We start from the raw sequence: 12,863 nt of genomic DNA on the forward strand, positions 1-12,863 counted from the left end.
ATAACCAGCCGTGGCGGCTTCACCAGCGAACGCCGAGCTCATGATCTACAAAAGTATAAAGATATGCTTTGCCATAGGTAGGATTTCAGAGGGCCCCACGTTTTTATTTTAGTCTAATATACCTAAAAGCTATTCTGCCTAGTACTAAAATATTTCTGAACTAGAAGTTCAAAATACCTAATTGTTATTATTATTTTCTAGTTTTCAGTGCACATAAGATAAAACCGTTTAACTTAAAAGTTTTTTTTACCGATTTTTTATTTTCTGGTTTTTAGTATTTAACGCAAATGCCTACCGAATATTCCTCATTCTATTTAATTCATTTAGTGCATCATTATTACATGTTTTTTTTACCTGATAATTTATTACAATCTAATTCCTCAATACATAGCCCTTCCAGAGACTTGACTCGACTTAGAGCCACGTATGCTTGCCCTTCCTCAAACAATTTGGAGCCCAAATACACTACTGCATGGTCGACTGTGCTGCCCTGCATTTTATGGACGGTGGATGCCCATGACAAAATTAAGGGTAACATCCTTCTTTCAGCCGTACCATAATTGAATTTTGCTGGAAACTGTATGGCTTTCGGGTGTATAACGTGTATGCCGTCTCTGCCAAAGTCAATCCAAACTGATGGTACATCTGTTTCGTACATTTGGGTTCGACGGAACTGAGGCCAAACAATTTCTGTAATGTGGCCTATAGCACCATTTACCAATCCTTTTGTAACGTCAATGTTGGACCGCAACATTTTCACAAATTCATCACCTATTTTTTTTATCTGTCCTTCTAACGTCACACAATCTTGGACACAACTGTTCTGGACACGACTACTCATGCCCTCACCTAATACGCCATTTTGTAACGACGTCCATCTTGGATTTTAAATTTTGTCATAATCACAGTATTCTCCTAGTGTAGCCCCTACATTTGATACTCATATTGAGGGGGTTGTGGAAAAATATGAAATCCACCATTTTGTACCGGCGGCCATCTTAGATTTACAATGTTATTGATATTACTATATTGTATTGTCATCGGAACTAAAGGTGTGTACCAAATTTCAGATCAATCTGACAACAGGAAGGTACTTAAATTCCAATTTCTAATTTTGACCCAAACAAATAAATAAATACCGTACGGGTCGAGCTAAATAAAACGGTTAAAAAAATACGGCGAATCTGCCAATGTAGACGTTAGAGGTAAAAGTTCGTGAAGGCCAAGTTGTATCTCAGAGAGATTTACGAAATTTAGTAAAAATTTGCAAGTCTGCGAGAAGAAGTACTCTTCGCGAAGTAATAGTTAAACGAAATACTGTAACTGGTTTAAATATATCAAGAGAATGTTGCCGAAAATATATCTATAAATGCGGTCTGGGGTTTTACAGGGTAAACTTTATTTTGTGTGGATAATCAATTACTTGAAGATTATTGATACAAATTCTTATTTAGGCCAAAGAAAAACCGCTACTGACAGAAATTCAAAAGAAAAATCGCTGCAATTGGGCAAAATTTAAATTATCGTGGACACAAAATGATTGGAATAAGGTCATATTTAGCTATGAGTCTAAATTTGATGTTTGCGTTTTCGATCATCGAAAACGAATAATACGAAATAAAGCAGAAGCTTTTCATAAAGATTGCTTGAAGAGGGTTAAAAAGCAAAATGGAAAACACTAAATCACCACAATTCATCAAAACACTTTTACTTTTACACTGGACGCGCGTTTCGCTAACCATGTTAGCATCATCAGCAGATGATTATAAAACTAAAAAAAAAGTTGTATAATCATCTGCTGATGATGCTAACATGGTTAGCGAAACGCGCGTCCAGTGTAAAAGTAAAAGTGTTTTGTTGTATTGTGGTGATTTAGTGTTTTTATTTTGCTGTGTAACACCAAAGGTTCGAACCCTCAACTGTAATTGAAGAGGGTTGTTAAATTTCCTAAGGGGATTGTGGTTTGGCGTTGCATGTCAGCAAGAGGTTTGGGCAAATTAAATTTTATAAATGGCACTGTTAACGCCCAAAAATATCAACATATACTTGAGACTTCACTTTTGCCGAGTGCTCAAGAATTGTTTTCAAACGAAGACTATATTTTCCAACAAGATGGAGCATCGTGCCATTCAGCAAAATCAACTAAAAATTGGTTCGGTAATAATAATATAAAAGTTCTATCCCATCCTGCAAGTAGTCCGGACCTCAATGTTATAGAAACTGTGTGGCATAAAATGAAGCAATATTTAAAAAACCACCCTTAACGAACAATTTTTGATTTGCGGACAAAACTGCAGGAAATTAGGGATAATTTTTTCCTCAAAGTGCCAATCTTTGGTAAATACAGTGCCATTAAGAGTTCAGGCAGTTGTTAAGGCAAAAGGTGATGTAACTCCGTATTAAACAAATTTCTTGTTGTGCTGTCCCAATATATAGTTGTCAGCAAATTTGGCTTGATTTTGGCAAAATATGCTATTATCAAAAGTGATTTGTTTGCAAAGTTATAAAAATATAGTAAAATTGTCTAGATCCTATTGTAATGTTTGAATTTAGAATAATAAACAAAATAAATTGAGTCGTTTTAACAAATTACTATTTTTATTGCAAAAAAAGTCCTTGTCCGAACATATAGTTGTTAGGGCTCGTATAATGCAGCATCAGTGACAGTATGAACGGACGTATACAGGCAGTTATAGAAGCCAAGGGAGGCAATACAAAGTATTAAGGTATTTTTTACAATTTTTTCTTCTGTTTGTGTAGTTGAGTATTACAGATGTTTTCTTTAATATCGTTAGTTCTGTTATCATTATGAATGTTTATTAAGACCAGGACTGTATCATTAGTTTTTAATGTATTTTTTTTAAATTTAGTATAGAGTATGCCATCAAAACCATCTCGTCATATTAATAAATGACATCAAAAAGTAATAATAATAATTGAAAAAATTGCATTAAAAAATTAACCAAAGCATGTATTGACATGAATCAAAAAACAAAATGCTCAGGAGTCATGGTTCTGACCGTAAAATTATATTTTAGGAAAATTTTTACAAACGTGATTATTGCACAGGGTGTTTTAAACTTAGGGTAAAAAAAACAACCCCTCGATTAACACTGTATAATATACCAAATACTAAAGTTTATAAAAAACTTAATTTATGAATTAAAGTCGATATAATTATATACAGTTTGCTAAAAAAAATCATGAAAATAGGGCTAAAAATAACAAAAATATAACACTTTAAATTTTACCAAAAATTCCTCCGTTGCGTTTTTCGCATCTGGGTGTATATTAATTTTAAAATAAAGCGAAAATTCCTTTGAAACGTATGTCAAAGGTAAAATTGTAATTAACAATAAATTATTTACAGCGGTTAATTTGTTCAGAATTTCATAACTTGAAGTGCGTTATTCGAAATCCCCTGTTTTCGATTAACAACAGACATTCTAAGCTTTAATGTGGAAATTATCAGCATTGTTAAATATAATGAGTTCTAACCGTCAAATCCCAAATCGACAAGCACTGTTTCATGTTCTGTTTGTTAATTAGTTCTATTTTAATTAATGTAGAAACAAATTTCAAAACTTGTTTTTGTTGTATGTAATCTATAGGTATGTATGTTATACAGGGTTGTTCACAGCATACGATACGGAGTATTGTAGCTAAACGATTAGATTTTTACAAATTGTAAGTTTTAGGTTCGTTGACGGACTATTAGAGGTACAATTTAAAAATAATTTTACAAGATACAGAGTGTCCCAAATAAGTAAAAAATATTATAGTTGTATTTTTTTAAACGGAACACCCTGTATATTATTCTATTTTTAGATTCTACGGTTGAAATAAAGGTAAATTTGATTAAGGTTTATCACACTTAAACCTTACCGTTTTTGAAATATTTTCAATTTTGTGAAATTGCAGTAAAAAATTTAAGGCTTCATTTCTTCAAGGGTATTAAAGGTTTAAATACTAAATACTTACTGAAGATTATTTATTGATCAGATATTGTGTTGCAATAATAAAAAATATACTCCCTTATACAGAGTGTCCAAAAATGTATATTAAATAATTACTAGCTTTAAACGGCAAAAACTTGTTTAATTTAAATGGAACACCCTGTATATTTTACGTGAATCAGATGCACAATTTAATTGTCTATTAAATTGGAATATACCATTTTTTATCTATCTCTTCAAGTTTTCGTAGAAAATGCTTTTAGGTTTTGAAATATTATTGTGGTATTCACAGCACATGAGACACTACCGAGAGCCTAAGGTTTCATTCTTGTGACAATACGTTATCTCTGATTGCTCTGGGATCTCACCCTATAAAAAATAGTCTTATACGTTTTGCAATATCAAAGTTACTCCCCGAAGAGACAAAACCCTGTTATAAAACTTATTATATCTACTTTTAATACGCACATAACCATAAACTTTAAAGTATGCAGATTTCTCCATATGTATGTATGAAAAATCATTGTTTCCTTCATTATAGGTGGAAATTAAACAAAACTGGGACAAGGTAAATCGGTGGTGTGTATATCAATGATACTAAACTTTCTACGTGCCTGTAGAGAATCATTTGGGATTGCCGTTACGTTTGGGCATAAATCCCGTACTCTTTTCTCTATGTTCATTACCTTGACACTGTTTTTCCATGTTTGAACATTATATACACAGGATAATATACAGGGTGGTCCATGTATATAGATTGTGTCCCCTTTCTTGAGTTATAACTCACTTTGACAAATGCGAGTATCTGAGACGGTTTTAGAGAGGTTTGTTTTCGATCTTTTTTGTTACGTAATCGAGGGCACGATTTTTAAATTCATTATTGCCAACCACACTGAAAAAAAAGATCTCTCAGTCGAAATGAATATGACTTTGACCCAAAAGATTGGCGCTTTTCAATAGGGCCAAGAACGACGTTTCTTTGCCCAAAGCATTAACTATCTTTTCATAAGCTTTAAAAAATTACTTTAGAGAATAGAAGAATCTATCAGTCCAAAGTATTTCACTCTTGATCCAAAATGAATATGCAAAGAAGTTCTTGCTACAAGAACAATAGTCTCTTTGATTCATGCAAAAATTCTTGATTGAAAAGGCACCATTTCATGATTAAAGAGACACTTTTCTTAAACCGATAGCGAATACTATTGACTCGACTAAAATTTATTTTGATCTAAGAGAAGTCTATACATCATAAACAGGCATATTACGAGGTATATTATTTTCTGATAAATTTAGGTTTTCCTGGTCTGTAGTAAGTAAAGTGATATTATTTTCCTCGATAGTAGTTATTTCTGCTTCTTCACTCCTTGGTATTTTTTGGGGTGGTTCATCATTTTACAAATTACAAAGAAATGTTACATCACGATTAATCAAAGTATGCGCTGGAGTACTTCATCGTTGGCGATACTTTGTACCCATGAGATTCGCAGCATCCGTCTGTACACATAAATTTCGAAGGCTTCTATTCTCTTTTCGGTCTGTGAATCCAGTGTCCAGCTCTCACATCTACCTATAGAGTAACACAGAAAAGACTTAGCATATGGCCATTCGAGTTTTGAGTTCCGCACCGAAGTCTCGTCTTGTAAAAAATTATTTCATACTCACGAAGATTTTTCTCGCTTGCTCAATTCTTGAAAATATTTCTCTTTTCGGGTCGCACTGACTATTGTTACCTTCTAAATACTTTATTGAGGTCACTTGTTCGATTGTTTGTCGCTTGACACGCAGGTGTGCATTTATTGGAATTTTAGAAAAGACCAATAGTTTGGCCTTGGAGAGTTTATTTAATATGAACCATACAGGGTGAGTTTCCTACGATGTTCTCTATGGGCATCTCGGAAACTACTAAGTTTTGTGGGGTCAGAAAAGCCTGTAGGATTATTGGTTCAACTTTTCTTGGCCATACAGTTTCGAAGATATGTTGACCGGTGAAAGTTACTTACGTTTATTAGAGATCGGTTTTCAATTTTGATATGATTTATAACTTATAAAAAGACAAAATATATTATTATCTTTACAATTTACATTACACAAACTAACACTTAATCAATAAAAAATATCACTACATACACTTTAAGTTATTTTAGAAAATGTTCAAAAAATCCGCCGTTGTTTTGAGTACATAAATGTATCTTTTTAAAACTGAATTTCTAGCTATTCTCACAGAAAGACCGGTCGACTTAATTAAACTTCTCCTGTTCCGCCTCTGCGAGTGCCTCTTTTAATTCATAATTTCTTTTGTAAACCTTGTTGTTAACCATACCGCATAAATAAATCTAAAATGGATAGGTCAGGTGACCGAGGAGACCCAAGCAATTGGTCTACCTCTTTCTATCCCTGAGTCTACATAATTATGATATAAATCATTTTTAATATTGAGGGGGGGGGGGTTGGTGTGGAAGTCATGTTGGAACCACTCTATTACTGCGCAAGTATCTAAATTTAACTTTTCTAACATGTCTTGAAGACCGTTCTCTAAAAAAACGTAAGTAACGTTCACCGGTCAACGTATCCTCGAAACTGTATGGCCAAGAAAATGAACCAAAGTTGAACCAATAATTCTACACGCTTTTCTTCATTTGAAAACTCTTATTTACAATTTTTCTTCATTTTAATTTACAAAGATTGGATGTGAACATTTCACATTTATGAGAGCAACGATTGAACTTGTTTCCATGGCTCACTAAGTGAAATTAGTCAAGAAAGATAAGAATGGGCTATAACTCAGTAATTTTGTGAAAGAAACATATTATAACTTATATCGCTGAAAAGCTTAAAAAATGGCGCTTTTTATGAAGTCATGGCCAACTATGGTTTCCATTTAAAAAAAAATATGTTTGTATCATATGTCAAAAATGACAGGCTTTAAAAAAAATCGGTGAACACAATGTTATTAGGGATGTGATTATCTACAACTTTTATCTGAACACTTTTTGTCTAAAATAGATTATAATGGAAATTAGGGACAATTTTTAAAATAGCCAAAATTTGTTTTTTTCGAAATATCTAGGAAAGCATGAACTTTTTCAAAAATCTGGGAAAGCGCATATTTATGACCCCACAAAATTGTAATTCTTTCCAAATTTAACTAACTCTCTATCTCCAGTAGTTTCCGAGATACCCATAGAGAACATTATAGGAAATTCACCCTGTATATCACCCTCTCTGCTTTGTTAAACAATTTATAGCCGAAAATCAATTTCAAAATATTATTTGTTTATATTATATCGATTGGATTTGCAAGTTTATTAGTTTGATAAACCTCATGCTAAAGGAAAGCGTGTGATTATGTGATAATTTTCCACCGAAATTGTTTGGATAATTTAGATACCATTCAACTCGAAAACGTACCTATATATTTGTGTTTAAATAAGTGTCCTAATTTCAGCACTCTGTTAATTTGAACGTAATACAATTTAAGTTAGTTTCTAGAGCCACAATAGAGCAACTGTCCTAGTTTCAGCAATTTGTGAAGTGCCCATAATAAACAGAAATGGCACAAATAAACCTAAATGGTTTAGATGTAAAATTGTAGTAAAATACGAAAATTAGAATATAAATACTCATTTACATTTGTCGTTTTTAGTGGAGAATCATCCAAAGTGATACGTGTAGATTGCCTTTAAAGATATGAACTAAAGTTATGTTTTCTTAAATGGGATACCCTGTATATTTATAAATTTTATGATCTGGCTTGCCATAAGCTTCTCGAAAATATATAACCCTCTATTTTCATTATTTAAGGCAATATTTAAAAAAAATATATTAAAAGATCATGTTTATTAGTAGGCCATGATTGATAATAAAAGAAACTAAAGAATTATTAAAAGTAATACCACGGCATATAAATCACACGGCAGGCTAACTCTCTTTGGCGGGAACGCTACGCGCATACCGTCGCGCACGCCGCCGTTAGGGTTTCCATCAACAGAAAGTAACCAGTGTCGTAGTTTCTTTCATCGACTGCGCACACTTTCGGCTGATTCGAGTCAGTAGTGTACGGATTAATTTATTTTGTTTATTTCTTGAGTTATATTTTATAGTTGTTTTATTTTTGTTTATTGTGTTATATATTTGGTTTTTCTAGTTTATTTTCGTTTCTTGTGTTTGTAATAAGTTAAGAATACATTTTTAGGGCAAGAACATGGGCAATTGCAGCTAACGGAGACTTGATTGAAGATATAAATAAGGCCCACAAGTACAGGTTGTGTTCTGTTCACTTTGAATTTAAAATGTTTACCAATTCACTTTGTAACCGTATAAAATACAATGCGGTACCTACTTTGTTTCCTGCCATGAAAAAAATAGAAGTTTCTCAAAAAAAATTGTGGATTTATTAATTTGTGGAATTTGAATATTAATAAAATTTGCTACGCCCATTGATGGGCATAATTTGTACGTAGCCTCTTTATATTGTTCAATAAATATTTTATTGGTATTTTTTTAATTCTTGTTTGTAACTCCTGGCATGTTTATGTTAGTTGCATGCTTTTTAATTTCAATTGTCTATTCTCTACAGTGAAATATTTAATTGATTTTTTCCTTTTTACTTTTCGAGAAGTATGCGCCGTTAACGATTCATTTGTTTGGACAAAAGTATTGTAAATAAAATTCAGTTTCAGTCAATTACAGTATTTTTTTAATACGACCCTGTCGTATTTTCTGAGAACTTTTTTAATACGTTTATACGGCAGTTTTTACAACGATAACAAAACAATTATACGTAACCACAAATAAAAAATCGGTAAAAAAACTTTTACGTTAAACGGTTTTATCTTATGTGCACTGAAAACTAGAAAATAATAATAACAATTAGGTATTTTGAACTTCTAGTTCAGAAATATTTTAGTACTAGGCAGAATAGCTTTTAGGCATATTAGACTAAAATAAAAACGTGGAGCCCATTAACTATTGCTGTAATACTTTCTTCTATACTAAGTGTGGATTGCATCGACTTACTATAATCGTAACTGGAGATTTTGACAATCAATAACCAGCCGTGGCGGCTTCACCAGCGAACGCCGAGCTCATGATCTACCAAAGTATATAAAGATATACTTTGCCATAGGTAGGATTTCAGAGGGGCCCCACGTTTTTATTTTAGTCTAATATGCCTAAAAGCTATTCTGCCTAGTACTAAAATATTTCTGAACTAGAAGTTCAAAATACCTAATTGTTATTATTATTTTCTAGTTTTCAGTGCACGTAAGATAAAACCGTTTAACTTAAAAGTTTTTTTACCGATTTTTTATTTTCTAGTTTTTAGTATTTAACGGAAATGCCTACCGAATATTCCTCATTCTATTTAATTCATTTAGTGCATCATTATTGCATGGTTTTTTACCTGATAATTTATTACAATCTAATTCCTCAATATATAGCCCTTCCAGAGACTTGACTCGACTTAGAGCCACGTATGCTTGCCCTTCCTCAAACAATTTTGAGCCCAAATACACTACTGCATGGTCGACTGTGCTGCCCTGCATTTTATGGACGGTGGATACCCATGACAAAATTAAGGGTAACATACTTCTTTCAGCCGTACCATAATTGAATTTTGCTGGAAACTGTATGGCTTTCGGGTTAACGTGTATTCCGTCTCTGCCAAAGTCAATCCAAACTGATGGTACATCTGTTTCGTACATTTGGGTTCGACGGAACTGAGGCCAAACAATTTCTGTAATGTGGCCTATAGCACCATTTACCAATCCTTTTGTAACGTCAATGTTGGACCGCAACATTTTCACAAATTCATCACCTATTTTTTTTTATCTGTCACTAACGTCACACAATCTTGGACACACCTGTTCTGGACACGACTACTCATGCCCTCACCTAATACGCCATTTTGTAACGACGTCCATCTTGGATTTTAAATTTTGTAATCACAGTATTCTACTAGTGTAGCCCTTTCATTTGATACCCATATTGAGGGGGTTGTGGAAAAATATTTATTATTATATATATTTACAATGTTATTGATATTACTGTATTGTATTGTCATCGGAACTAAAGGTGTGTACGAAATTTCAGATCAATCTGACAACAGGAAGGTACTTAAATTTCAATTTCTAATTTTGACCCAAACAAATAAATAAATACCGTACGGGTCGAGCTAAATAAAACCGTTTAATAAAACCGTTTAAAAACAAAGCCAATTTACGCCAGACCTCTGTCAAGTTGCCAACGTTTAGCCCAATTTAATGTTATCCTTATATTGCCTATTATTCAAGTTATCCTTATTTATCTTTATATTTTACAACAGGTGGCAACCGCGCTAACTGAATCTTTCAAACTTCCTGCTATCGTCCAGGGAATGCTACCATTCACTAGTAAAAGTTGATTTCAAAAATAGCTGTTGAACTTTTACTGGCGTAGTCTTAGCAAATCAGTGAATGTGAGCTTTTACTTTTTACTGATTTCCAACTTTTATTGTAACAGAGATATAAATATATTTTTTTTATAAAAATTAAGATACAACACACAGATTTATTTGTCCTAACCCTCTTAGTTCCTAACATACAAGGCAAATTTTGAAATTTTCCATTATTCGACCTTTTTCGTATATCGGTTATCTTATAACAAAAAGGTAAAAACTGAGTTCCCATAGAGTTTTTCACATAGAATTCAGTGGCATAATTAGTTTTTCGCATGAAGACCTTTATTTTTGAAGTATGTTTTAAAAGTGTGTTATTCTATTTAGTTTATATATAATTTGAGCGAAGAGGTAATTTTGCTTTCTATCGTGTGTACTGTGCTTTTAGATAAGTGCTTTTAGATAACACGCTGTCAATCTGTGTTATCTTTGATGTATTTGTGCAATATATTTACAAATGAAAACTGGCATGGAAAACCCAATAACCAAAATTTGACGTTGAATAAATTATTCGAAATTTTTGATAACCTAATTTAAACCAGCCGCCTATATGTTAAAAAGTTAGAAAATGTTTTTTTTTAAAAGTAAGTACCTACCTATACCGGGTGCGTTTCAAAAGTGGCTCACCCCTATAACTTTCTATTTTTTCAGATAAAAAACGAGATTTGGTATCTATACTAATATATAAATTCCGTAAGTGACTGACATACTGATTAATCACGAGCCTGCTCAAACCACTCAACGTAAGAAGCTCAATTTTGGCATATAGGTTGATTCTAGGGTGTAGAGGTTCGATAAAAAGGGATTTTTCGAAATTCCAGTTCCAAGAGGGTGAAACCACCCCTCAAATATTACAATATTTTTTATTTAAACAACGGTCAAGTTTCCGAAAAAACGCTTAAACACGTATATTTTATTTTGTTTTTTTACATATTTTAAGATTTTTTAAAAATGTACACAGGGTGTTTCGAAAAATCCGGCCGTTGATTAATCACGATCCTGCTTAAAGCGCTTGACGTAAAAAACTGATTTTTGGAAATCAGATTGACTTTAGGGTGTAAAGGTTCGATAAGAAGGGATTTATCGAAACTCGAATTCTAAGGGGGTGAAACTCTCCCTCAAATATTAAAATATTTTTTATTTAAAAATTGGTGAGTTTTTCGGAAAAACTCTTAAACACGTATATTTTATTTTGTTGTTTAACATATTTTAAGATTTTTTATAAATTTATACAGGGTGTTTCATAAAATATAACCATTGAGTAATCACGACTGTGGGGTGTAGAGGTTCGATGAGCAGGGGTTTCTCGAATCTTAAATTCCAAGAGGGTGAAAACGCCCCTCAAATATTACAATATTTGTTATTTAAACAAACGGTTAGTCTTTCGGGAAACCGTTTGGACAAGCATAATTTATTTGGTTTCTTTACATATTTTGAAATTTTTTAAAAAATCATACAGAGTGCACCTTCCAAAAAGTTGGGTAATTTCTTAACCACGATTCTGCTTAAACTGCTTGACGTAAAAAGCTTATTTTTGGCAAACGCATTTTTCGAAAGTCAAATTCCAACGAGATGAAACTACCCCTCAAATATTACCAAGTTATATAATAATATCGCCATATAGTTTTTTCTCATGCTGACATAAATGTGAGAAAATTTTATCCAGTTTGTATATTAATGGAGATTCTTGCTTTGCTTTATCATCACCATTACAAATGATTAATTCAACGCGAACGAATTCGCTGGTACAAGCTAGTGTTAGTATATATGACATAAATTAGGATTAATTGACGTATTCAATTGTTTTTGGTTACTTCCTGTTTCACCGGAAATTACTACAACTTTTGATATTTAAATGGCACCCTTGGTATATTTGTATTTTATTCGATAGAAAATGACACTCTAAATAGAATGACATATCATATGTCAACTTTTGACATTTTGACTTAAAAAAATCGCTATGGCTGTGGTAAAAAACACTAATTTTTAATCAAGGAGTATTTTTCTGATTCTCATTTTCTCTGTCTATGCTGGAAAAACGTTACTTTCTAACAAAAAAAAATACAGGAAAAGAAATAAATATCCTAATCGCTCCAAAAATAAAAGAAATATTGAACAATTACATTTAGATACAGGTATATTATTTTTTTTAAGTACTTACCACTATCATATAATTCACATTCTGACATTTCGGCCATTTTCGTATTCGTGATGTCTTTGTGCGAAGCGAGAAACAGAACCACTTCTCTTTTCTCATTTTTAATTGGTACTATGTCCAGCAAACACCAAAATGGAGTACCTGAAATAGAAAAAATTCAAAACTAAAGCTAAAGAATTTAAGAACTATAAAAAATAAATCAAATGGGGGTGAATTACCAAGAGAGAAGAACCGGTGATATTACTAATCTATACCTACACATATCTCATAGTTTTTGATATAAAAAATAATGCATGTGTAAAACTGGCAAAAACAT

At 32.3% G+C, this 12,863-nt stretch overlaps 1 protein-coding gene across 1 annotated transcript in view; it reads right to left on the reverse strand.

Moving 5' to 3' along the window:
- The window catches only part of LOC115886136 (potassium voltage-gated channel subfamily H member 8), a 118,278-nt gene that overhangs the window by 88,851 nt on the left and 16,564 nt on the right, over window positions 1–12,863 (reverse strand). The window contains exon 2 of the mRNA XM_030905208.1: window positions 12,551–12,688. Within this exon, the coding sequence (XP_030761068.1) occupies window positions 12,551–12,688 (138 nt within the window). The remainder of the gene's footprint in view (window positions 1–12,550; window positions 12,689–12,863) is intronic.

Source organism: Sitophilus oryzae, unplaced genomic scaffold (genome assembly GCF_002938485.1).
Source record: "Sitophilus oryzae breed Bouriz unplaced genomic scaffold, Soryzae_2.0 scaffold_1122_pilon_pilon, whole genome shotgun sequence".
Classification (NCBI taxonomy): Eukaryota; Metazoa; Arthropoda; class Insecta; order Coleoptera; family Curculionidae; genus Sitophilus; species Sitophilus oryzae.